Consider the following 27,953-nt stretch of genomic DNA (forward strand, 5'->3'; position numbering starts at 1 on the left):
TAATTAGATAAGACAGGATTATTATGATGAAGTAAAAGGAATTAGGGCACAAATAACAACCCAAAGGACAGTCGCAGTGGTAGCCTAGTGGTGACATACGTACTTCTCTAAGCTTGATGTTCAGGATTAGCTTGCTGGCTCGAGTCATACTGCTGTGCATAGGTCATACGTTCATAAACTGCACAGGATGGTATTCTTTTGAATGGGTGGTTCAGTTTAATTCAACATTTGGAGCTTCCCAAACATATTTCAGTTGCTACACTACACAAAATATTCAGTGGTCATTTGCTCCATATTATGCCCCTTTTAAGCAATTTGCTTTTGAAATTATTTTACTTCCAATAAGTACAATCTCTGCCATGATTTGAGCTTATGATTACGTAAAGAATGCTCAAGAGCTTTATTCCTAGCCACTAGGCTATTCCTGTTGTTGAGACTAAATTTTGTGCTTTGTTCTGAATTACGGTTTTCAAACTCATAATTAACGCGGGATGGATAACACCAAATTGAACTAGATTTGATGACCAAAGCATACAGAGATACTTATTTCCCCTACCTCCCTGTAAATAGCCCAAGTGTTTGAAGATTTAAAAAAATGATTGAAATATTCAGCACAGTGCAAGAGCATAAATCAAGGCTGAAAACAAGTTGATTGTACAACTTGACATATATGTGTTGCATTAAACACTAGACACGTTGTCATGGTAGTGCAATTTATAAATAAAGCTGCACCTCAAGTGACGGTATCTTTTTGTTAAATGATAATCCAATCAGAAGAGAGTTTTATTTTATATACTATGAACATGCAAATCTATCATAATCCTCTTTTTATATTTTAGCTATCATTTATGGTCTGGATACCCCTACAGTTATGGGAATTGCATTTGCAGCATTTGTGATCGGTGCCCTTCTGACGGGAGCTTTGTGGTACATTTACTCCCACACAGGTATGTATCTTGTCAATTATTGTACTTGCCTATAGCCCTGCAGCAGGCTCATCCTAGTTGTACCCATGTAAAAAATTACAATTTTTTGGGTGGGGATGGGAAGGACTAATAGGAGCCTGTTGAGGTTAAAATATTAATAAGCATACAAATCTTGGTTTTGATCCCTTTTTCTGAATTTGTAAAAATATACATTCATAACCTGAATGAATCCAAATCATAGAGTATAAAGTATATTGTTAGAACTTCAAGAGTATGTAGAAATAAATAACTAAAAGAATAATTTAATATCAGGAAGAAGCCATAGAGCATTAATAAAGCCATTTAAGTTTTAAAATTGTTGAAGGTTTCCTGAAAATACAAGTATCTTAATGCAGTGGGACTGTAGAAATCGAGTGGCTAATAAAGAATAGGTAGGATGGACTCTTATTATAAAAAAAAACATTGCCAGATGATAAAATTATGTACATAGTGAGGAGAATTTTTTTTAATGATTTATGAAGTGAGTCACTGGCCCACAGTTGAAATATATGAATAAATCAAATGCTACTGCATAAAGTCTGCAAAAAAATTTAACATATTGGCAAAATGGTGAACCATATCCTTATTAATCCAACTCTTATTTAGCTTGGAACATTAGCATAACTGCACCAATTCTATCAGCACTTACTGAAATTTGTCAATTTGGTGTTAAGAAATAGATTAATATCCACATCAACAAGTTGGGAATAGTATATTAAAATACAAAGTAAACTGAGCTGTTGATTTTCACAAGGTTGGCAGGCATAAAACAGATGTATATAAAGTAACATCTGAGACATCAGGAAAGGGAATTTTTTTAAATTGTTTTTTAATTGAATTTCAAGAGTTTACATTGGAAATGCATTAGTTCAGTGCAGCATTTAATCATATATTCATACAATCTGTTTAACAAATCAAGTAATTTGCCCAAGCCACTTCAGTGGTAGAGAAATTGATGCTTGTTTTTTACCCATTCATGAGAACACAAATCTGACTCCACAGACAAAATGACTTCCATTTTAAGTTTTTCTTTAGTGAAGCCAAACTTTAAAAAGTGGAGTAGTAATTTTTTTAACTGTTTTCTTTTTCTAAATATCAGAATACTTTATTACAGAGCAAAATATATTTATATTAGTACTCATTGTACTTGTGGCACTTCATAAATAAAGTATACAAGTAGAAATGTACCTATACCTGTCTGACTTACAAGGTCGAATAGTTCATAGGGGACTGGGTAGCACATTGAGTTAGGACAGTTCCCTTTTGCCCTTGGGATCTGGGTTTGAGCCCAGCCGAGACTAATTGGGTTAAATCTTCAACTCTTTGGCAAATGTAAGCTCTCTAATATGACATACCTTGGGCCTCCCCACCTAGTTTCTAGTGGTTGCAGGCCCACTGCACTAAACTGCACATAATTAAGCGGAATTAGCAATCTCATTTCACCAATAGTCTAAGTATGGTGTTAATAATAGAAAAATTCTCACTTGTGTAATAGGAGATACTTTTGAGGTTGAGGCATGCCTGCACCTCACTATGCTATACTTGACCTGGGAGTTATTGATATGCTGTTGGTGCCCAAAATGTTCTATTGTTCAGCACTGATGTGCCTCACCTTGATGCGCACAGAAAACAAAGAGCTATCAAAAAAGTCAAGGGTGGAGGAAGAAGGAAAAACTGATGTAAATAGACACACCAACAGGAATTCAGCTCCTGCTGTCTGATGATGGACTACAATTGATGGTGGTTGTGGAGAAGCCCCATGGCGTTGACATTCCCACCTGGTTGAACTGTAGTGATAGGTCACAGCAGCAGAGATCTAAATAGTGGAAATATTAACACTGTTTTGCCTCTCGTAAACCGAATATAAATCCAAGATTTTTTTTGTATTACTACAAGTTCTGTTGGCAGAGTCCCCTGGTGTAGTGTATTCCCTTCTGGGCCGTGTTGGCTCTCCGGAAAATGGCAAGATCTGTATCATAAAAATGTTTCCAGTTGTAAGAGATATCTTTCATAGTACAGGTATCTGAATACAACATTGACTTACTTACTTAGTACAGCTTACTCACTCTGTCACAGCATAATTTAGTTCCATTTTGTATTTATAAGTACCCCATTGGTAAATGTTCAAAGACTTGGAAGGCCCATATTGGATTTGAACAGTTCTCTAGGCACAGATTGTTCATCACTTCATTAAATTCATCAAAAGTGTTAGTGTGTTTTTATCTACAGCATTATTTTCCTTATTTTCAATCAGTTTTATTCAAGGAAGATTAAGAGATGATGATATGGTGTTCAAAATTGTGAAGGGTTTTGATGCAGTATCAAGAAAAACTTTTCCACTGGATGCTGCGACAGCAAGTAGTGAGCATAAATTTAAGATTACCACCAAAAGAACAAAGGGAGAGGTTAGGAGAGTTTTTTTTATTACACCGAGCTTTGTTAGGAATGCTAGTGGCAGAAGCAAAATCCATAATAGCTGTTAAAAGGGAAAGGATAATGTAAATGGGTATGGGGAAAGAGCAGGGGAATAGAACTAAGTAGATCATGATCAGCTGAATGGCTGCCTCCCATGCTGTAAAATTCTATTATTCAGGGAAAGTAATACTTCATTCAGTTGCTTGATATGTTGCATATAAGTAAACCATTGCTTTAGGTAGTTGGTGAAGAGACAATCAAGTATTAATTCATCCCGCACATATCACACTTCACCGCCTTGTTAACATGAATGGGTTGAGCAAGAATGGTTGCGTCTCTGTACTAGAATCATAGAATGGTTACAGCACAGAAGGAGGCCATTCAGCCCATCGAGCCCGTGCTGGCTCTCTGCAAGAGCACTTCAGCTAGTCCCCTTTCCCTGTAGCCCTGCAATTTTTCTCTCTTCAGGTACTTATTTGAAAGCCACGATTGAGTCTGCCTCCACCACCCTTTCAGGCAGTGCTTTCCAGATCCTAACCACTCGCTGTGTAAAAAAAAGTTTTTCCTCATGTCACCTTTGGTTCTTTTGCCAATCACCTTAAATCTGTGTCCTCTGGTTCTTGACCCATCCGCCAATGGGAACAGTTTCTCTCTCTCTACTCTGTCCAGACCCATCGTGATTTTGAACACCTCTATCAAATCTCCTCTCAACCTTCTCTGCTCCAAGGAGAACAACCTGAGGACAGTTGGTAAATAAAGCGCCCTAGAGTATACCTGTAACTGGGGTATTGAATAAATTTTTAGATTAATTAAAGGAGTAAGTCATGGCAGGAGAGCTCAGACCCGTGTTCTGCTCCTCCTGCTCTATGTGGGAAATCAGGGACGCTGCCAGTGTCCCTGGCGACCATGTGTGCGGGAAATGCATCCAGCTGCAGCTACTTGTAGACCGCATTGTGGCGCTCGAGCTGCGGGTGGATGAATTTTGGAGCATACGCGATGCTGAGAGGCTCGTGGATAGCACGTTTAGCGAGTTGTTCACGCCTCAGGGTAGGGCAGCACAGGGGGTGACCATCAGGCGGAGCAACAAAGGCAGGCAGGTAGTGCAGGGAACCCCTGCGGATATCCCCCTTTCAAACAAGTATACCGCTTTGGATACTGTTGAGGGGGATGACTCACCAGGGGAAGGCAGCAGCAGCCAACTTCCTGGCACTGGCGGTGCTCCTGCTGCCCAGGAAGGGGGGAAAAAGAGTGGGAGAGCAATAGTGGTAGGGGATTCTATAGTAAGGGGAACAGATAGGCGTTTCTGTGGCCGTAGACGTGAATCCAGGATGGTTTGTTGCCTCCCTGGTGCCAGGGTCAAGGATGTCACTGAGCGGCTGCAGGGCATTCTGGAGGGGGAGGGTGAACAGCCAGTGGTCGTGGTCCACATTGGTACCAACGACATAGGTAAAAAGAGGGATGAGGTCCTGCAGCAAGAATTTAGGGAGCTAGGTGAAGGATTAAAGAGCAGGACCTCAAGGGTTGTAATCTCTGGATTACTCCCGGTGCCACGTGCTAGTAAGTATAGAAATAGGAAGATAGAACAGATGAATGCGTGGCTAAAGGGATGGTGCAGGGGGGAGGGCTTTAGTTTCCTGGATCACTGGGTCTGCTTCTGGGAAAGGTGGGACTTGTACAAGTCGGACGGTTTACACCTGAACCAGAGGGGAACCAATATCCTTGCGGGGAGGTTTGCTAGCACTGCTGGGGGGGGTTTAAACTAACTTGGCAGGGGGATGGGGTACAGAGTGGAGCTATAGTAGGGGGTGATTTACAGCCAAATACAGAGGGAAAAACAAGTCAGCTGGGAAGGCAAAGCAAATATGTGAAGGCAAAAGAGAATATGGCAGGGCTGGAAGGCATTTATTTTAATGCAAGGAGTCTTGCAAATAAGGTGGATGAACTGAAGTTGTTGTTGAACACATGGGAGTACGATATTGTTGCTATCACGGAGACATGGTTGAGGGAGGGTCAGGACTGGCAGCTCAATATTCCGGGGTATAGAATCTTCAGGCGAGACAGAGGGGGGTGTAAAAGGGGAGGGGGTGTTGCAATATTAATTAAGGAGTCAATTACTGCTGTAAGGAGGGACGATATATTAGCGGGTTCCTCTAATGAGGCCATATGGGTAGAACTTAAAAACAAAAAGGGGGCAAGCACTTTGCTGGGAGTGTACTATAGGCCCCCAAACAGTCAGGGGGAGATAGAGGAACAGATATGTAGGCAAATCTCAGAAAAGTGCGAAAATAATAGGGTAATAATAGTGGGGGATTTCAACTTCCCCAATATAAATTGGGATAGTCAGAGTGTGAAAGGCTTAGAGGGTGCAGAATTCTTAAAGTGCATCCAGGAGAGCTTTTTGAGCCAACATGTAGAAAGTCCTACAAGAGAGGGGGCGGTACTGGACCTAATTCTGGGGAATGTAGCCGGGCAAGTGGTGGAAGTGTCAGTAGGAGAGCATTTTGGCGACAGTGACCACAATTCGGTGAGATTTAAGGTGGTCATGGAAAAAGACAAAGACGGCCCGGAAATAAGGGTTCTAAATTGGGGGAAGGCCGATTTTAATATGATAAGGCAGGATCTGGCCAAATTGGACTGGGAGCAGCTACTTATAGGAAAATCCGCATCAAAACAGTGGGAGACTTTCAGAAGGGAAATAGAGAGAGTACAACGCCAACATGTTCCTGTAAAGGTCAAGGGTGGGACCAACAAGCAAAGGGAACCTTGGATGACAAGGGATATACAAAAATGCATTAGAAATAAAAGGGGGGCTTTTGGCAGTTACAAAAGACTAAAGACGGAAGAAGCCCTAGAGGAGTATAAAAAATGCAGGGGCATACTTAAAAAGGAAATTAGGAGGGCGAGGAGGGGCCATGAAATAACACTGCCGAGCAAAATAAAGGAAAATCCTAAGATGTTTTATAAGTATATTAAGGGCAAGAGGATAACCAGGGAAAGGGTAGGGCCCATTAGGGACCAAAGTGGCAATCTGTGTGTAGAGCCAGATGATGTAGGCGGGGTTTTAAATGAATTTTTTGCATCTGTGTTCACTATGGAGAAAGACGATGCAGACATAGAAATCGGGCAAGGGGGCTGTGACATACTTGAACATATTAGCATCGAGAGGGAGGAGGTGCTAGCGGTTTTAGCAGGCCAAAAAGTGGATAAATCCCCAGGCCCAGACGAGATGTATCCCAGGCTGCTGTGGGAGGCAAAGGAGGAGATTGCAGGGGCTCTGACACAAATTTTCAGAACCTCTCTGGCCACAGGGGATGTACCAGAGGACTGGAGAACAGCTAACGTAGTACCATTATTCAAGAAGGGTAGCAGGGATAAACCAGGGAATTACAGGCCAGTGAGCCTAACATCTGTGGTAGGGAAATTATTGGAAAAAATTCTGAGGGACAAAATTAGTCTCCACTTGGAGAGGCAAGGATTAATCGGGGATAGTCAGCATAGCTTTGTCAAGGGTAAATCATGTCTGACAAATCTGATTGAATTTTTCGAGGGGGTGACTAGGGGGGTGGATGAGGGAAATGCTGTGGATGTGGTTTACATGGACTTCAGTAAAGCTTTTGACAAAGTCCCGCATAGGAGACTGGTCAAGAAGGTAAGAGCCCATGGGATCCAGGGTGCCTTGGCGCGTTGGATCATAAACTGGCTGAGTGGCAGGAGGCAGAGGGTGATGGTCGAAGGTTGCTTTTGTGACTGGAAGCCTGTGTCCAGTGGGGTACCTCAGGGATCGGTGCTGGGTCCCTTGTTGTTTGTGATCTACATAAATGATTTGGATGAGAATGTAAAAGGTATGATCAGTAAGTTCGCAGATGACACGAAAATTGGTGGGGTGGTAAATTGTGAGGAGGAAAGCCTCAGGCTACAGGACGATATAAACGGGTTGGTCAGATGGGCGGAAAAGTGGCAAATGGAATTTAACCCTGAAAAGTGCGAGGTGATGCATTTTGGACGGACAAATAAGGCAAGGGAATACACAATGAGTGGTAGGACCCTAGGAAGTACAGAGGGTCAGAGGGACCTTGGTGTACATGTACATAGATCCCTGAAGGCAGCGGAACAGGTAGATAAGGTGGTTAAAAAGGCATATGGGATACTTGCCTTCATTAGCCGAGGCATAGAATATAAGAGCAGGGAGGTTATGATGGAACTGTACAAAACGCTGGTGAGGCCACAGCTGGAGTACTGTGTGCAGTTCTGGTCGCCTCACTATAGGAAGGATGTGATTGCTTTGGAGAGGGTGCAGAGAAGATTCACCAGGATGTTACCTGGGATGGAGCGCCTCAGCTATGAAGAGAGGCTGGACAGGCTGGGGTTGTTTTCCTTGGAGCAAAGAAGGCTGAGGGGGGACCTGATTGAGGTGTACAAAATGATGAGGGGCATAGATAGGGTAGACAAAGAGGAACTTTTCCCCTTAGTAGGGGGGTCAATAACAAGGGGGCATAGATTCAGGGTAAGGGGCAGGAGATTTAGAGGGGATTTGAGGAGGAACTTTTTCACCCAGAGGGTGGTTGGAATGTGGAACTCAATGCCTGAAAGGGTGGTAGAGGCAGGAACCCTCACAACATTCAAGAAGCATTTGGATGAGCACTTGAAATGCCATTGCATACAAGGCTATGGACCAAATGCTGGAAAATGGGATTAGACTGGACAGGGATGGATGGGCGGCGCAGACACGATGGGCCGAAGGGCCTCTTTCTGTGCTGTAAAACTCTATGACTCTATGACTCTAACCCCAGCTTCTCTAGTCTATCCATGTAACTGAAGTCCCTCATCCCTGGAACCATTCTCGTAAATCTTTTCTGCACCCTCTCTAAGGCCTTCACATCCTTCCAAAAGTGCAGTGCCCAGAATTGAACACAATACTCCAGTTGAGGCCGAATCAGTGTTTTATAAAGGTTCATCATAACTTCCTTGCCTTTGTACTCTATGGGCTCGATTTTCCCAGCCCCGAGGAGGCGGGTTTGGAGGCGTGCGAGTTGTTAAAATCGCCAAAACTGGCGGGCGGGCCCATTCCCACCTCCGAGCAATTTTCCCAAGTGCGTGTTTTCTGACCCGCTTTCCATCCCGCCTCCAAGAGGCGGGATAAGCCCTTAAGGCCCTTAACAACCACTTAATTGCCTCTATAATCCCATTTTGAGAGGCCTTTCCGATTTTAACACATTCCTCCCATCCTACACGCCTCCTCTGGAACACGCCAGGTAATCCTGGCGGCCTCACTCGTGGATTGCTTACGAACAGCTGCAGCTCCACCATTACAAAGGAGTTTTCACCGATGATCATTTGCAGGTGGCAGAACTTTGTTGTTTCAGGTCTGGGGGAACTTTTAGCAGGCATACTCAGTGTTGTGGAAGTTTGGAGCCTGACACCCATCTCCAATGTGACCTCCTTGGAAACCCCTCTCCCCACCTTGACTAAGTGCTTCCTCAACTGAGGCATATACCAGAAGCATGGCGACCATTTAATTCCTTTCCTCCTGGACATCAGATTCGGATGAAGACCAGCCGTGGCAGCAGCAGAACCATGAGCAACAGCAGGAACATCAACAGGAGTGCCAAGCTGCTGCTCACCCACCTGAAGCTGCACAGGCCAGAAGGCGCCAGAGCGCCACCATATTGCTGCCCGGGATGCAAGGGACGCACTCATCCTGGCCAGATTTGCTTAGCCTGCATAATCAAACACTTTAGTCTCGCTCCTTCTTATCAGATCATCGACAATGGAGAAGAACCTATGGAATCCTATCACTCTGACCGCCATTCTGATAATCGCAAGGCACCCTAAGCCCTCAATGTGAAAGGCCCACTTGCGAAATGACACAGGCCACAACTTCAACAGTTTGCCATTAAAACACTTTACAATGCAATCACAATGATGGCTGGTCCAAAAACATAAACAACACAGTACCCAAGTGACTATCCTTGTGACTACTGGTGTTTTATCTTCCTCTTACGCATGCTCCTACGTGGTGCTTCCCCTGTGGCTTCAGCAGATGTGGAGGCCCCTTGCTCGCTCTTTTGCTGCTCCTGTCTCGACGCCTTTGGCGGGCATCCTCTGGGGTGGTGAACCTGTGCGGGCTCGCCAACAGTCTGCTGCTCCTACGGCTGTGCAGGGGCCGAGACGCCCATCTTATTTGGGTGAGGACTCTGGTGGGGCTCTGACCGAGGGCTTTGCTGTGGCATGGTCGTGTGAGCGTTTGGAGAGGAGCCCCCACTTCCTTGTTGTCTGCCACCAACATCCCTCTCATGGGTCAGCCCCACTTCAGAGGTAGCAAGTGGCTTGACAGCACCTTGCTGCACTGCAGGGGCGCCATGAGGACCCATTTCTGCACTGGAAGTCCTACTCCAGAGGACTTGCATGAAGGTCTGCTTTGTTTGCCCAATAGCTGACTATCGCTGCTCAAGAGATGTCATTCTATTCTGAACAGTGACCATATTTTCAATACCCTTGTGACTAAGCTCCTCCATGGACCATGGAAGGAGTGAGTGTAGTGAATGCATAGCCTAGATGCTTAGAAGGATACAAAGGACCCTCCCTGTGTGTTGTAAGTAGTTGTTGTTATGGCATCACAGTGATAGGAAGTGTGAGGGCTGCATGGTCGAATAGTTAAGTGAATGTGACCATAGAGAGGGAGGGAATGGGTAAGGGTGCAGGGATGTAAGTGTCAAGTGGGATGTGGAGGAAGAGGTTGGCAAAGCAGAGTGCTGGTGAGGAGAGGCGATGGGGATCAGATTGAGGGTGATGGGAAAGTCATACTCACTTTTCCGGTGCGGAGAAGGTCATGAAACCTCTTCCTGCATTGCAGCCAAGTTCTGTGGCTCATTGAAATGGAGTTGACAACCTGGGCCACTTGTAGCCACACAGCTTTTGTCTGCTGGGGTGGCTTTTTTCTCCCTGAGGAAGGGAACAGCACCTCCTTATTACAGCTGGCTCCGTGCACCAGAGCTTGGAGGGAGGGCTCATCAAACCGAGGAGCATAATTTTGCTTGATCGTTGACACTTTCCACAATTCAACTCCTTCATATAAATTGCAGAGCCTTTGCAGTCTCCAGAAGAATCAAGGCTGCTTGCAGGCCTTAAATCAAACAACAGTGATGACATCATCGGAGGCAACTTTCTGTATGAAAAGACTAATTGGGCCAGTGGTTCCCACATGCAGGAAATCAATTGCCCAATTAGGGGAAAATCGCACTTTTTCAACACATCACTTAGGAGTCGGGGTCCTGACACGATTTCCACCTGACACGCCCCAGCCCGCCCACACTGACAAAACCCAGCCCTTATGTCTCTGTTTATGAAGCCCAGGATCCTGTATGCTTTTTTAACCGCTTTCTCAACCTGCCCTGCCACCTTCAACGATTTGTACACATATAACCCCAGACATTGTTGCCACTAAGCTGCGCGCCCGCGCAGTTCCCTAGAGGGTGCCGCGCACCAGGTGTTGCATGCCGCGCAGTCCCACTGCAGTGCGCAGGCCCTCTTTTTAATCATGTCCCACAGGCTCGTTCTTTAGACCCGCAAGAACGAGCTTCAGCGCCTGCGTGCTGGACCTATTTGGGTGCCTGCGCGCTGGAGCCCGCTCCAGGCCTGATGCTGAGCCCTGAGGTACTGCCTGTGAATGCTGTGATTATCCACACGACCATTCCTGCGGCCTTCTGTGCATGCGTGCGGTATCCCCGCGCATGCGCATTACCCAACAGTTGTGGTTTTGCAGCGTGGCTATGTTTTCTCCAGGGCGAACTTGGGAAGAAGAGCGGATCGAAAGGTGGGGGGGGGGGGGGGCGCGGGGGGAAGCGGGGTGAAGAGACAGAGAGACTGGGGAAGAGACAGAGACTGGGGGGGAGAGAGAGAGACTGGGGGATAGAAAGGGACTGGGGGGGGGGGGGGGAGAGGAGAGACCGAGCGAGGGTCCAGGCGGGCGCGTGTAGTCCGTTCCCAGGGACTAAGCAGCGGCCGCACTTTGGAACAACACAGAGGGAGGCGCAGCACATGTACAATGGCCGCTGGAAGAAGGCTAACACAATTTTTAGGCCTGCAGTGAAATTTATTTTTAATTCAGAAAATTGTTTAAATCCGGAAAAAAATACGGGAAAGTGATGTTGAATGTCCCATAATGATAATGAACTTTTCACAAAAAATTAGTGTTAAAAACACTTTTTTCCCCCCTAAGTTTAGATTTTGGAAGGAACAAGCAAAAATCAATTTTCCCCTCATCTAAACAAGTTTCAACCAGGTCTTGAAGTCCAAATGCTTTTAAAGAGGCTCTGAATTGTTTAAAAGGTTTTAAAATTGAAATTTCTCAATATTTGATTTTGAACGATCGACGGAAGTAAGTAGCTTTACACAAATGCGTAACCATGCTATTGAGGGCAGGGAAGGATTTGTGGGAGTTACATACTTTTTAAAAAATATATCATTTAAGATGTTTAGGAAAAGAACCAAAAAAGGGGAAAACACAAACCATTTTATTTAGTCTGTCATTCTATAGTCTGAACAAGTGCCAGGAATAATGTAAATAGAGATTTCCTCTTAAACGTTTAGTGGAGTGTTAATAGGAACATGAGTTATGTAATGATGTATAAAAATTGCAGGAAGCTACTTTAGAAGAAACCACTATTTGTTTATTGAGAAAGACACAGATAATGTACAATTTTGATTGGTATAAATGTTTGAAATAGGAGATTAAAAATTGAGAGTACAATGAAGTTTGTTTTCCACTATTTATTTAATTGCGAAGTACCTAAAATAATTCAACACTTTGGTAAGCGCAGGGATTAATATTGTGGAGAATGTTTAAGAGAAAAACATTAGAAGCGAAATTTGTAAATTAACATCTTTATGTCAACATATTAGCAAACATCCAAGTCAGTCTGATTGGTTCTCCTGTCCAGGAAGAAAGATGAATATTTATTTCTGTTAAATCATAGCTTTTCCTGCTTTTTGTTTTTAATTCGGTGACACAAATTGTGTATGTGTTTTTCTGCACTTGTGAATAAGTGCTGCATTTCTGACCTGTTACATGAGGGTGTGCTGGTTCAAGAAGACCACGTTTATTCATGGAAGTGATTAAAGTTGGAAATACGGATACCCGTTTTTGTTCAATTCTTTTTAATACAGTGAACTAAATAACTACAGCACTTTATATTCATTGGTTGTCTGGTTGCATTGTGTTTAATATTCTAATTACTTATGTGGACGTACAGCACGTCAGTATCATAGGAAAGCTGCTGCTTGTGCAGCCACTACTGTAGTGACATGAGGGATAGGCTAATACATTGAAAATTTTAAAATTAATACTAATTGCACGAATAGATATGCCTCTTTCAGCTCACCTTGAGCTTTTGGATTGTTTGTCGATGCATAACCATGTAACTGAGTGACGTTTCTGACGTGTTAATGCATTATTATGCAGTTCTTTTATATCCCAGTCATTACTGACGAGTAATTTTTTTTTTTAACTAGAGTTTGTACATGATGAACTAAAAGCTTTTCATTAATTCTACCATAAACAAAATTGCAGAATGGCCATGTAGAGTGTGAGGTGGTGCATTTTGGTAGGATGAATAAGGAGGCTGTCTAATCCTTGGAAAATAAGAATCTAAATGGGGTAGAGGTGCAAAGGGATCTAGGTGTATAGCTTCATAAATCATTAAAAGTAGCAACACAGGTTAAAGAAGCCATAAGAGTGCAAATAAAGCACTGGGGCTCATTTCTAGAGGAATAGAATTCAAAAGCAGGGAAGTTATGTTAAACCTGTATCGAACCTTGTCTGATTGTCTCATGATTTGAGATGGTGGGGTGGCAATGTGGCATTACTGTATATATGCTTTTAAGTGATTGCTGCTGTTGTAAATTTTGCCCACTGATGAAAAGGTCGCACTCAAAGGAGTTCACGGCACGCTCAGTTTAAAAAAAAAAGAGGGAACATTGACCCCAGGTCTCTGTTCATGCACCCCGTTTGGAATTACTGTAGATTTGTTTGCTCTTGCTTCCCAATGCCTGGAGTTTACTTAGGCTGGTTGTTTTGGTATTAATGAATTTCTATTAGTTTTCTGAGGAAAGGCTGAGTATTTATCTACATGGAAGGAAGTTGTTTTGCTCTATTTCAATAGTACTGAACTACTGCCCGTTTGTCTCTTATGTACAAGTTCAAGGTGCAGCTGGGAGAACTGGATCGCTATCTAAAAATGAAGGAGCTAGGTAGCCGCATAATAATAGGAGCAATCAATTAACAGGGTTTCTTTGTACAAGATACATGCACAAGCCCATATTTATCAAGGATGACTGGAAACACTGAACTGTTCATTAATTTGTATATAGGGAAATGATTGAGCAGCTGGCAGGTCACATTGTTGACCTCGTTGTTGCAGGCCTAAGGGAGCAAGCCTATATTCTGCTTAAAGTGTACAACAAAATTAAGTTACTTGTTCAAAAGTTACGACCTGTAGCCTCTCTCGACGCTAATTTTACAAAACAGCTGTGCGGCTGTAAGTCAGAAATATTTCTTAAGTTATAGGGAACAGTCAGGCTTGTATAAACCTGCACCAGAGGACAAATGTTTGTTTCCCTGAAAGAGAGAATGACGATAGCTAGTTATCACTTTCTCTTACTTATAAAGCTCAAAGTACTGGAGGCTGCAAATAGCAAAATATTCCACTGTAATGCAGTTGTACTGAACATAGCCCATTGCCTTTAAAACATCCATTGAAATTCAGCAAAAGATACAACAGCTGTCTGAATTACTATTATTCAGCCCTGGAGGTGGAAACTCAGTTCAGTGTCATCTAGCATAACTCATTGAGTGCACATTGTTCCATTTAATGCATGTTTTCCTCCATCTCTGTGTGCACATTATGAATTATGACCAAAGATCAAAATGTATTAATCTCAAAAAAGTGAGCATCTTCCCCCTAAATCTTTTGGATTAGAGCGGAGCTTCCTGCATTATGTGGAACCTCATTTGTGAAATGCTTCCAATTCCGTGTATTAGTCATAACATAAGGTAGTAAATATATATATCTTAGCTGCATCTAGCTTCAGGTTTTTGGTATTAATTTATCCCTACAAAAGGGGGGGGGTTTCTGTAATAATCATTAGCATTGATTATTCATCATTCGCTAGGGGAAAATAATGAAATATTGATTAAATCCTTGAAGAATTGTAGACTATCAAATTTTCAATGTGCCCTGATTAAAGTTACCTGACAAAAAAAACACAAATCGGACTAAAGCAGATGGAAAAATATCAGTCAGATTTCCTGGACAGGGAGTTGTAATATATAAGCATGTGCCTCAGTCAGATACTGACAAAAAAAAACAGTTTACTGCTGGGAGCTGGATTTGTTTCAATTTAAAAGTGTGCAGATTATTTTTAAGGACCCTCACCCATCTGTACACCCCACCATGTTCAGTCTGCTAACCATGCTTTTTCCAAAGCTGAACTTGACTCTTCACAAAATGGTTCTTAAATATATATCCCTGCAATTTATTGCTGTTTTTGGAGACAGTTCCAGTAGTACTCAGCTGTTTTCATATATTTGGATGCAGACTATGAATTTATCCCTTTATTGAATGGTGAACTCATTCTTACAGTTATAGAGTGCAGTTAAGTCCTAAAAGCCATTTTCCCCCCTAAATAAAGTATTTACCATAATGCGGCTCGGGAAATGGTTGAATGTGGAATTAAGTTACCAATCTGGGATAACAGTGGGGGATCGTGGCCTGTTCTGATTTTCGCATGAATCTGTGACGAATTATTTTTTTTACTTGGCAGTGATTCTCAGAGCAGAGAGGCCTTGTAAAGGGATTCTGATTTTAAAAAAGCACCTCCACTAGTGGGATGGAAAAAAAAAAGAGCTTTATGGCTTTTGAAAATGATGTCCATTTATAAATTTTTAATAATACAATGAAGTATGGGCTGCAGATGAAGGAATTATATACAGGAGATTGTAGGGTTCGGAATGATTATGAACATAATGCCTTAAACTTTATATCTCGTATACTAACCATTGATGAATAATTCTTGCTGTGCATAACAAAATAATGCTTTTCAAGAGAAGATATTTTACTTCTGTTCACTTGTTAATCGTCCCACAAATGCAAGACTAAATTTGTGTAGGGTCTTTGCATCTGTTTGGTTAATTGGTCAACAAATTGACAATTGTTTACCTTTTGCAGGTGAAGCAGCTGGGAGGCAGCAAGTCCCCACATCTCCTCCAGCATCAGAAAACAGCAGCACCGCTCACAGCATTGGCAGCACACAAAGCACTCCCTGTTCGAGCAGCAGTACGGCCTAACCCGGAGGGAAATAGCTGTGAGGAAATGGAGTATCGAGGCAAAGTTCAAAGCGGCTAATTGTTGATGTTAGTATCCTGAGGATAAAAGGAAGATCTTCAGTTGCCTTTGAAAGCTGACATGTACTTTCAAGGCAAGAAATCATCTAAGTTGCTTTATACTTTAGGCAAACTGACTTTTCTCGAGCGCATAACACTATATGTGACAAAACTACTAATTACCCTGAGTTGGGAACTTGCTGACCATTTATGGGTTCCTTATGTGAAATTTGTACCAGATATTTTTCACTGCTGCTTTATTTCTAGAATGCAGCTATTTAATTTTTTTTTGGACTTTTTGTAGAAACCAGCAACTTGCTGAGTGTAAAAATGACAACACCATGTCCTGATTAACAGAAGACAACAACTTAATGTTCGATGTCAGAAACAAACCGCACAGAGTAAATCTGTATCAGTTAAACAGATTCCATAGAAACATTGTAAATATACCCGTACAAAAAAGACACTGTGGGCCACCTTTTATAATATTCTGCTAACCATGACATCAGATTTCTAAGAATATTAACAGCTTTGTTAAGGAAATCATGTTTTTAAGGAAATTGATCTAAAATTAAAAATGTAGACCAAAGCAGAGCTTTCTGCTGTTTTTCTCAAATGACTTGGGCAGGTGTTTTTCGAAGATATACATTGATTATTTTTCAAGTATCTGGCAGCAGTTAATATTATTTTGTTTAAGACACAAATGGGACTTTAAAGCACACTCTGGATTCCTTTTCTGGCTTTATCTGTATGTATTTTTAAAAGCGGGTGTTCATCAGTGTGACTGAGTCGTCCCCTATCATGAATGTCCAATTTTGTGCAGCTCAGCAAACTGTGTTCTTCACGGTACTGATTATTGCATACTGTACAGTTGAATGTATTTTACATCATGAATTAATAATGTATCCCTTGTATATAAACATTTATAGAACTCTCCAGAGCAGAGTACAGAGTATTTTAGTAACATATAAGCTATATTTTTTATTGTATTCTGAATTTCTGTGCAAGTGTTCCAAGGGCACATTCGGTGATCCAATGCTGCCAGCGGGGAGCTAAAGCTCAAAGTCAGCTCAGGTGGGATAATCTGCGCAAGCTACAATGTTGTAGCCCGATCTCCAACCCGCACACCCTTTTGAAGGTGGTTTTCCCGCTAAGACTGCAGGATTGCTGAATTTACCCTTTAATGTTAACGTTACATAAATTCATTTATACAAGTGTATATTAATTTTGCTAACTGAATTTTTCATTGAATTTTATGATGTACTTTTGCTACCAGCTTTTTACTCATTCCCCTCGGAAATTCTGTTTGGGTAATAGAAGTTGATTTGTTTAATCAGAGTCGGTCCTTTTGAAAGTAATTGTGAAGACTCGCTTTTATATTTTGATAAGATACTAAGGGCATATTTTAACTTTTGACAACTGACGATATTGTACCAAATATGTGCACTTTTCCAAGTAACTGTGTCTGAAGTACTTTAGAGCTAGATGTGGTTCCAAAGATGATAAAAAGAATACCAGCAGAATTGTTTGATTAAACTTAGTAAAATCTATTGTGCACACAATTTGTAGATGTAATCATAGAATCATAATAGTACAGCACAGAAGGAGGCCATTCGGCCCATTGAGTCTGCGCCGACTCTTTCGAAGAGCAATTCAGTTAGTCCCACTCCCCCGCTCTTTCCCCATATCCCTGCAATTTTTTCTCCTTCAAGTATTTATTCAATTCCCTTTTGAAGGCTACTACTGAATCTGTATCCACCACCCTATCAGCCAGTGCATACCGAATCCTAACCACTTGTTGTTTAAAGAAGTTTTTCCTCATGTCACCTCTGGTTCTTTTGCCAATCACCTTAAATCTGTGTCCTCTCGTTATTGACCCTTCAGCCATTGGAAACAGTTTCTCTTTATTTACTCTATCTAAACACTTCATGATTTTAAACACCTCTATCAAATCTCCACTTAGCCTTCTCTGCTCCAAGGAGAACAACCCCCGCTTATCCAGTCTATCCACATAACTGTAATCCCTCATCCCTGGAACCATTCTAGTAAATCTCTTCTGTACCCTCGCCAAAGCCTTGACGTCCTTCCTAAAGTGTGGTGCCCAGAATTGGACACAATGCTCCAGCTGGGGCCGAACAAATGTTTTATATGGGTTTAGCATAACTTTCCTGGCTTTTGTACTCTCTGCCTCTATTTATAAAGCCCAGGATCCCATATGCATTATTAACTGCTTTGTTAACCTGTCCTGCCACCTTCTAAGATTTGTGCACAAGCACCCCCAGTCTCTCTGTTCTTGCACCCCCTTTAAAATTGTACAATTTATTAATGACACTGAAAAAATCAAGTGACAAGGTGTCCAACGCACTTCACTAAAGCAGAGGCACAGGTTCCTATTAAACAACAAATTGTTATTCCCTTATTCAGTACATTTCTGAGAGAAGTGTCTATGATGGCTCTAATGAGCAGTTTAGCATTTTAATTCTTTCCTTTCCACACACACCAGGGCAATTTCACAATTTACTAATTTTCTGAAAATCTGTATTAAACCCATACTAGCCAGTTGAATAAAGGCCGTAAAGTATACAGTAACATCATTCATATATTACTCTTTTCTGTAATACACAAAATAAAGTAGCCTCTGGCATGTCCTACTGACTGCTTTTTAAAATTACACATCTTTTGATGGCTTAATGTTAGGTGGTGATTACAGTTAGCATTTTTCATACAACTATCGCTGTAATATTTTGCCTTCTCATCTTTTTCCAAAGTGATTGGAAAAATACCCTACAGGGCTATTTTTCTCTTCATAATATAGGTTGAAAATGTTTAGGAGTTAGGCTGACTGCCTCAAAAGGGATGACTTTATGCCTTCCACTTTATGCTTTCAAAGTGCATGTTAATCTACTTTAAGTTGCATGTATATTCTTTTGTGTATTAGAATTATATACACATATATAAAAATACATTTTGTCCTAACATCATGATGCATAAAGAAAATCATTGAATGTAATGCCCTACAACACCTTTTTGTCTTTAATTTCTCACTTTAACACTGACTCAAGGATTCTAGTGATTCTAACCATTGTGCAGGAAGGATTTCTGAAACAATCGGTAGCAGTTGGATTACTTTAAACTCTTAATGATTTAGCGTGAATGTTGGCAGCTCTGTACTTTAAAATTTCAGAGGGTATATACCTTCTGCAACTTTGGATGTTTGTATAATATATTACTGTTGGAGAAACAATTCAATTTAAGATTGTAAATTTTCTGTTCTTAATACTTTGTTCGGCTTTATCTTTAAAATATATCTACCTCACTGTTTTACTAAAGGAACAAAGCCTGTACTGCTGGTTGTACTATTTGACTTTTGTAAGTAATAGCAGGTGGTGTCTGTGCCTACTTAATAGGACTGTGGTCTGTTCATGTCTATTTTTCATATGCTGTTGTAAAGGGATTTGTTGTAAATGTTAAAAAATGTATGATCTTTTGTCATACTATATAATTGTGTAAAATAAAGGTGTATATCAATTAATAGCATATGCAAGTTGTATTTATTAAATAAACAAAATACTAGATTCAAGAAAGGTAAAAAATGAAAAGACTGACACAATGAATTTATGTATTGCTGTTTACTCCTGGTTGCAATTTCACTCAATGCACATCCCAAGCTGTCCCCCAGAATTGGTCACCCAAGATCACAAGATAAATACAGATGAGAGGCTATTTGACCCATCTTCGCTCCTCCATCCAGAAAGACTCTACAGTTCCCCTTAACAGTATCCAACTGTTCCTTAAATGATTCCATGATTGTTGCCTCCACTATCCCACCTGTGAATCCATTCCAAGTATTGATTATACTTTCTGTGGAGAAACTCTTGTCATAATCTTCAGTTTGAATAGCAGATTACATTAATATAGTATCGTGCAAAACTGAATAAGGAGAGAAATAAGAACAGCTGTAATTGATCTTAATTATTCAGTATTTAGGGGCCACACAGAACCATGTTATAGCAGGAAGTTTCAGAATGGCAAGGTGCATGTTTATACCCATGATTCCTTGTATGGTAAATTCCTAAACTTGGCAGTACCGTTGTAAAAAGTGTTGAGTAGAGCCCAAGAGCTTCTCCACAGGGAGGAAGAAAAACTGGAAAAGAGAGAGTCCCTGTGAGTTGCTCTCGAGCACCTTCCACCAGATGGTCGGAGTATTGGCAGAGAGCTGGAAGCAAGTTTCCTTCCTGCCCCCTCAGTGTGGAATGCAACACATTGTAAAGAGTCCACAGAAAGAGAATGGGGAATAAAAGAACACAACATTTTAGAAATGTTAAGTATGGCTTCTTTGTTAATGGGGGAGCCATAAAAAGTCTAGAAGTGAAGGGCTAACATATAACGTGCAGTAGTGTATAATAAAAAAAAGGTTAAAGCCAACTCATAAAACGTCAGCCATTAACCTTTGTCAAAAAAAGTATTAAGGTTAATCTAGTGCAGATCTAAATATTTGGCACCTAAATATTTTTAATAAATTTGAAGCACTTTGAGACATCTGTGATGTGACACTATGCAACTGCATCGGTCTTCTGTTTTATGTGATACATTTCTAAAACATTTGAAGTGGTAGGGTTAACTGTTGGACCAGGTTTTGGATTGCAGCTTACAAGTATTCCAGAACAAAAGCTCTATTTTTATTTTTACACTATTAACTAATCTTGAAATGCTACTAATGCTAACATACTTTGTATAGAATTGAAATTGAAATACTGTTACCCATTGTTTACACCGAACGAAACCGCTTCCAGTGTAACAAATTGTGTCTTAGCAGACAGTCCTCAATAGTGTAACTATTCAGAAATATTGCCCATGAGAGGTCAGTTATTTGCATATGTACATTTCTTATGAAGAATTTGACAGAGAAAGGGCATTTCTGTTTTCCAAAAATATTTTCCTATTTTGTCTTTTTATTGTTCAAGTGCTCACTATATGATTGTTCTTTATAATCCTTTGTGATTTTTCTTGCCCTAATTGCTTTCATTTGGACCCAGAACACTTCTCTGCAAATCCTATTACTAACGCACTTTGGCTCGCCATGCCCCACTGATCCTAAAGATGACTGACAAAATGAGAAACAACTTGCTTGGTTTAATGGATATTCGGTATCTGATGTAGATGTGATGATTGGAGCCTGGGTATGAGTCATGGGTAGGAATGTGTTGAGGTTTAGGATTAAGTAGTGCTGAAATGGAAGACAGTTTTTCATTAACTTTGCAGCACTCTGCTCAGAATCTCTAATTTACATCTTACGGGTGACAAACAAAAGTGCTCTGATGTTGATGATTAAAGGTTGTATATTACCTTGAGCATTTAGTATTAAGTAAAGGCCATTGAAAGGTTTAACAATGCTGCATAATGTAGGGTAAAAATTCTAATATTCTGTCATTAAAAAATCAGACAGGAAGTCCATTTATGAATTTGGCACAATGCATTATTATTGGTAACAGGTTAATGTTCCATTTAATGAAAATAAACAGTCACTATCCAATCGATATACAAAAATAATTTAACATTCCTTGCAAAAGACTAATTGCCTTTTAGAGTACAGTGCTTATACTAATATCTAATAGTTGCATCAACTAGGCCACAGGAGCTGGCAGTTTCCAAATTCTTTAATCTGCTGCCATTAGAATTTCTCTTAACTGTTTTTGACATGTCATTGCTTGAAATAAAACCTTCACAAATTAGAGGTCAGTTTAATGTGAAACATTACGTATCCAGATTAATCAAACCAAGGCTAGTAAAGACTAATGTGTTATTAACCAAGGTTGAATGCGATCATGAATAATTCATTGCACTGTGAATAATCCTATTACTCATCTTTTCCATAAATTACGATATCTACCATGGCATCAATAATCATTTCCGTGGTTATTCTTAAAATACAACTAGAAACTCATGGCAAATGAAAGGATTCACCCAGGCACGCAGTTTGATCTTCGTTATCTGCCCAAAAGGGGCTCATTAAATTGTACTATTTATCTGGATGCTGAATAATAAAACAGTATCAGTTCTCTCCAGCCCAGTGTTTCCAAGCCTCACACCCAACCCAGTGAGTATTCCTGTGTACTAGCACCACCCCTCTCCATGCTTGCTGCCAGAAATCTACCATGCCTCAAAGTCCTCCCATGCCCAGTCCACAATCATATGTAATGATCCTAGATCCCAGTGCTCCCACAATTATTCCCAAGTCCAGGACTCCCTCCTGCAGCCTGCTCTGCCCGCTTCTTCCCACACTCTAATTCCTCCCACTGCAACACTACTACCTCTTGGCCTAACTCTCAACCCGGTTTCTCTCTCGTACTCAACCATATTGCGTCACCTATTAGGCTGCTGCTTCCCCACCTCCCCTCCATCTTGAGCCTGATGTGTCTTGCTTCCCATCTTGCTCCATACCCTAGGTTTAATGGTGGACTCCCTGCATTAGCCAGCAACTCACCCAAGGTGCCCATTGAACCCCAAAGTGGGTAGCCAGTGCAAAGGGCATTAGGACCCTGTGCACAAGGCTAATTAGGTTCTTGCGAATATTAAAACTACGGAGCCTCTCCATAATGAGGCTAGAGCACCTGAGCAGCGCTCCAGCAGTACAGCTGCTGTCTGGAATGAGCACTGAAGGGAAGACTCCAATACTGCCACCCCTGCAACCTTTGCCCCCCCCCCGCTTCACTGCCACCTCCCAACCCACCCCATGTATTGATTTGTATGTGGGTTCAATGACGACACATTCATGAAAGAGTGACTTTTTATCTAAAGTTTGTTCAACTCAGTTAACAGCATTACAGGAGACGCCATCTTAGAGATCCATCTTAAACTAAAACTAAACTGCTTGTCTCTCACATGCCCTCTGCTGGTCAGGCATAAATAATCAACCAGGCAAATATGCTGGTAAGGCATCATAATCAAACAGGCAAATACCATCACTATTTGCTGATATCATTACATCTCCCTTTCTTAAAACAAAAATATTTTACTTTTATCTAACTACATGTTTTCTTTGTATTACTCTGCATTTTAACTGTAACACTTAATGAACTTTCATTATCATGGTTTTTTAACCTTGTTTTGTGTGTTCACATGAAATATGTAAATACACTAGAACTTGAAGAGAGAATAAGATAACATTACTTCCTTCTATAACAAGAGTCCTTAAACTTGCTCAATGAGTCTCTCAGGAGGCTTCACGTATCTTGAGGATTTTCTGATTGATTGTCCTTGAATCTGAGTTGTTGCCTCAGATGATGATTTCTCAGCTGTGTGATCAGGTTGTTCAACAGTATCAGTCTTTTGACTTGCTGTGGCTGGTCCCATGAGAAGATCTCGACGATTTCTTCGCAGAACAGCACCCTCATCTGTCTGAATGGTGTATGATCTTGGTTGAACTTCACTCAGGACAGTTCCCTTCTGAGTCCATATGTTTGTTTTGTCTTTGAACCTTACTTGGTCACCAGTGTGGAGTTCAGGTAGGTTTTGTGTTCCTCTGTCATAGTAGTACTTTTGCTTTTCTTTCTGTTCTTTGAACTTCCTCACTTTCTCCCCCTCTTTTGCTTTCAGGAGTTTCTCCGGGATGGGTAGGTTTGACCTTAGCAGACGTCCCATAAGGAGTTGGGCTGGTGACATACCACACTCGAGCGGCGTTGTGCGGTATACAAGCATGCTCTGGTAGAAGTCAGTTCCACTGTCTTTTGCTTTGTACATCAGTCTTTTCACTGGACCGATTTTTCCACTAGTCCATTGGACTGTGGAAAGTGAGGACTTGACGTTGTGTGGACAAAGTCCCACTCTTTGGCAAAGTGTCGGAAACTTGCATTGTAAAACTGGGGTCTGTTGTCTGTGAAGACCTCGCTTGCCACGCCATGTCTGGAGAATATGGCTTTCATACATGTTATCACAGCATCTGCAGTGGTGGTGTACAGTCTACAAACCTCTGGATACAGGGAGTAATAGTCTGTGACTACAAGATAATCCTTCCCTTGACATACGAATAGGTCAGCGCCTACCTTCTGGTAAGGTCCGTCTGGCGCTGGGTGTGGCTTTAGTGGTTCTACCGGATTGCTTGCTCGATATTTCAGGCATATTGTGCAGTTTGACACCTCATTTGTCACATCTTGGTTGATTCGTGGCCAGTACATCACCTCTCGTGCTCTTTTCTTACACTTTTCGATTCCCAGATGTCCTCCATGGATCCTTTTTAGCATCTCTTTTCTCAGACTCTTTGGGATAACTATTTTACTTCCTTTGTAGATGATGTCTTCGACCAGTGATAGTTCCGCCCTGCAGTTCCAGTACTCTGCCATGTCAGGTGAGCAGTCTTGCTTCATTGCTTCATGTTGGGCCATCCATCCAAGATGCTTTTCCTCAGTCGTCTCATTGTTTCATCTTTGTCTCAGTCTTTATGAGCTCCATTTTTGCATCTGCTATGGGCAGTGCACTTGTGATCATGTCCACGTAGGCGTTCACTTTTTCATCCATTTTGGTGTTTGCGGGCTCACTTGGGTCAACAGCTCTGGACAACGTGTCTGCTGTATACGTCAGCTTACCCGGTGTGTACGCAACATTCAGTGTATAGCGTTGCAGCCTGATTATCATTCTTTGTATTCTAAGCGGACAGCTATTTAGTGGCTTTTGGAACAATGCAATCAAGGGCCAAGAAACTGGAAAGTACTGTAGTACAAAGGGATCTGGGGGTCCTGGTGCACGAAACTCAAAAAGTTAGTATGCAGGTGCAGCAAGTGATTAAGAAGGCCAATGGAATGTTGGCTTTTATTGCTAGGGGGATGGAATATAAAAACAGGGAGGTATTGCTGCAGTTGTACAAGGTATTGGTGAGACCGCACCTGGAATACTGCATACAGTTTTGGTGTCCATACTTAAGAAAAGACATACTTGCTCTCGAGTCAGTACAAAGAAGGTTCACTCGGTTAATCCCAGGGATGAGGGGATGGACATATGAGGAGAGGTTGAGTAGATTGGGACTCTACTCATTGGAGTTCAGAAGAATGAGAGGTGATCTTATTGAAACATATAAGATTGTGAAGGGGCTTGATCGGGTGGATGCGGTGAGGATGTTCCCAATGATGGGTGAAACTAGAACTAGGGGGCATAATCTTAAAATAAGGGGTTGCTCATTCAAAACTGAGATGAGGAGAAACTTCTTCACTCAGAGGGTGGTAGGTTTGTGGAATTTGCTGCCCCAGAAAGCTGTGGAAGCTACATCATTAAATAAATTTAAAAGAGAAATAGATAGTTTCCTAGAAGTAAAGGGAATTAAAGGTTACGGGGAGTGGGCAGGAAATTGGACATGAGTCTAGGTTCGGAATGGTCATGGCCCTGTGGGTAGTGGAGTGGGCCCAGGGGCCGTGTAGCCTTGTTCTGCTCCTACTGTGTTCTAATTCTGTGTTAGATTTTAGGAGATGGTTTTATTCCTGTTCCTGGCTGGGGTGGAGATCGCCTTTACAGAAGGTAAGTACTGTAGAAAATATAGGGACAGAGTGATCTCCTGGAAGAATTTCGATCGCCTAGATGGGTCAGAGAGGAATTTCCCAGATTTTTTTCTCCCAAATTGGCCATTGGGTCTTTATCTGGTTTTTCGCCACTCCCGGGAGATCACATGGGTTCGGGTGGATGCAGAGTGATATAAGATTTGAGGTTAGGATCAGATCAGCCATGATCTTATTGAATGGTGGAGCAGGCTCGAGGGGCCGATTGGCCTACTCCTGCTCCTATTTCTTATGTTCTTATGGTCAGTCTCTACACTGATTGCTTGTCCTGACACAAACTGGTGAAATCTTTCACAGGCGTATGTGATGCTGAGCAGCTCCTTTTCTATTTGAGCATATCGCGTCTCTGCGTCTGTCATTGAGCGCGATGCATAGGCAATAGGTTGCCAGTAGTCATATTTTTGCAGAAGAACGGCACCGAGCCCACTCTGTGATGCATCTGATGATATCTTGATGGGTCTCGCTGGGTCATAAAACCTCAGAACTGGTTCCTCTGTGAGCAGTTTCTTTAGATCGCTCCATGACTTCTCATGCTCATGATTCCATTCCCATTCTATGTTCTTTTCAGTTAGTCTTCTCAGTGGCGCCATCTTTTCTGAGAGGTTGGATATGAATTTACCCATGTAGTTGATCATTCCATTAAACCTCTGCACGTCCTTTTTGCATTGTGGCTTTGGCATATTCTCAATGGCGGACACCTTTCTGGGATCTGGTCTGATGCCCTCACTGCTAAGGATATCTCCCACAAATGTCAGTTCTGTCACCCCGAGCTGGCATTTCTCTCTATTCAGCTTCAGGTTTGTTTTCCTTGTTGCTTCCAGCACTTTTTTCAGTCTCTCGTCATGCTCAGTTCTCGTGGTTCCCCATACTATGATGTCATCCATTGATGTATCAACTCCCTCCAGGTGCTCATAGATCATATGGATAGTTTTGTGATACACTTCAGGAGCTGAGGCAATGCCAAATGGTAACCTTAGGAATCTGTATCTGCTGAATGGACTGTTGAACGTGCACAGTCTTGAACTTGCCTCGTCCAGTTTCATCTGCCAAAATCCTGATGATGCATCTAACTTGCTGAAATACTTTGCATTTGCAAACTGTGACATGATTTCCTCACGTGTAGGAAGCTTGAAGTGCTCTCTCTTTATTGCTCTGTTTAGATCTCTTGGATCCAGGCAAATTCTGAGCTTTCCATTCTTATTGTCCACAACGACGAGGGAACTCACCCACTCAATTGGCTCATCTATCTTCTGAATCACGTTCAGGCTTTCCATCCTGTCCAACTCTGCCTTCAGTTGCTTTTGAAGAGCAAACGGAACTTTTCTGCATGGATGTATGACCGTTGGCATACTTTTATCTACCCTGATCGTGTGTTCTCCTGGAAGGCAGCCTAGACCCTGAAATAGGTCATTGTATTCTTTCATGAGTTCATCATAGACTGTCTCTCCTTCGCTTTCCACAATGAGGACTCTCTTTACCAGGTTCAGTCTCTCACAGGCTATTAAACCTAGTATGGCCTGCACATCCTTTGGCACCACGATTAATGCTAGCGTGTGCTCCCTGTCCTTGTGTGTTACTTTGACAATGCATTTTCCGTTCACTGTGTAGTGTCCGTGTGTAGATAAAGACACTGAAGACAGGAGTTGGTTCATAGGTATTTACTAAACAAGTCTGGGGGGGGTTCTAAAGGATATACACAATACACAGGCTTATATAGCCCAAGTGGCAATTACCAGCATTACGCACACCTGGGACTCTTAAAGGCACATACACCACAATTCCTCCCCTTCTAGCTAACCAGTACATCATATTTTAAGTAATTATTAATTACATGTTATATGCAAAATAATATACATTGCTGTATTAATTAATTATAAGTTGGTCTCTCAGGAGGCTTCCTGACTCGGTCCGGATAACGCCTCGGGGGTGTAGTAGTTTCTGGTGGTGTAGTAGGTTCTTCTGGCAAGGCTGATTCGGCTTGAAGGCCAGTGTCGGGTTCATCGGGTTCCAATATCACCGGATCAGAGGTAGATATGGGTATCTCTACTTCATCGTTAGATGTATAGCGTGGTGGTGTAGGTTGTCCCTTTTCGGATGACTTGATGATTTGGTCAGCATGGCGCCTTATTATGCTTTCTCCGATGTCCACGGTATACATCAGTGGTCCTAGTCGTGTGCAGATAGTTCCAGGCTGCCATTTCTTGGTACGGTAGTCCCGGGCCAAAACCGGTTGGCCTATCTGGAAGGCCCTAGTTGGCCTTTCATTCATGCCCTGAAACTGCCGGTTCTCCACGTCCCTTCGGATGTTGGGCTTGACCAAATCCAGCCGGCATCTTAGGTTTCTATTGTAGAACATCATGGCGGGAGTTTGGTTTGTAACCATATGTGTTGCATTCCTAATGGCAAATAAGAAGTTATCCACCTTGTGCTGAAGTTTTATGTTTTCATTACCCATGGCCTTTATGGCCTTCTTGAAGGTCTGGACAAACCTTTCAGCCAATCCATTGGTGGCGGGATGGTATGGGGCGGACGTGTAGTGCTTTACTCCATTGTTCTTTAAGAACTTTCTGAATTCTTCGGACACAAATTGCGGTCCATTATCAGAACATATCTGTTCCGGCAGCCCATTCCTGGCAAATATGGTCCTTAATA

At 41.9% G+C, this 27,953-nt stretch overlaps 1 protein-coding gene across 7 annotated transcripts in view; it reads left to right on the forward strand.

Annotated features, from left to right (window-relative positions):
- tgfbr3 (transforming growth factor, beta receptor III) overlaps nt 1–19,291 on the forward strand; it is a 245,155-nt gene extending 225,864 nt beyond the window's left edge. For all 7 annotated transcript variants that reach the window (XM_085983358.1, XM_085983360.1, XM_085983357.1 and 4 more), the window contains 2 exons: nt 840–947; nt 15,605–19,291. In XM_085983358.1, the coding sequence (XP_085839484.1) occupies nt 840–947; nt 15,605–15,723 (227 nt within the window). In that variant the 3' untranslated portion in view covers nt 15,724–19,291. The remainder of the gene's footprint in view (nt 1–839; nt 948–15,604) is intronic.
- The last annotated feature ends 8,662 nt before the right edge of the window (nt 19,292–27,953 follow it).

This window comes from Somniosus microcephalus, chromosome 3 (genome assembly GCF_052327205.1).
Source record: "Somniosus microcephalus isolate GS21.2 chromosome 3, FLI_Smic_1.0, whole genome shotgun sequence".
NCBI lineage: Eukaryota > Metazoa > Chordata > Chondrichthyes > Squaliformes > Somniosidae > Somniosus > Somniosus microcephalus.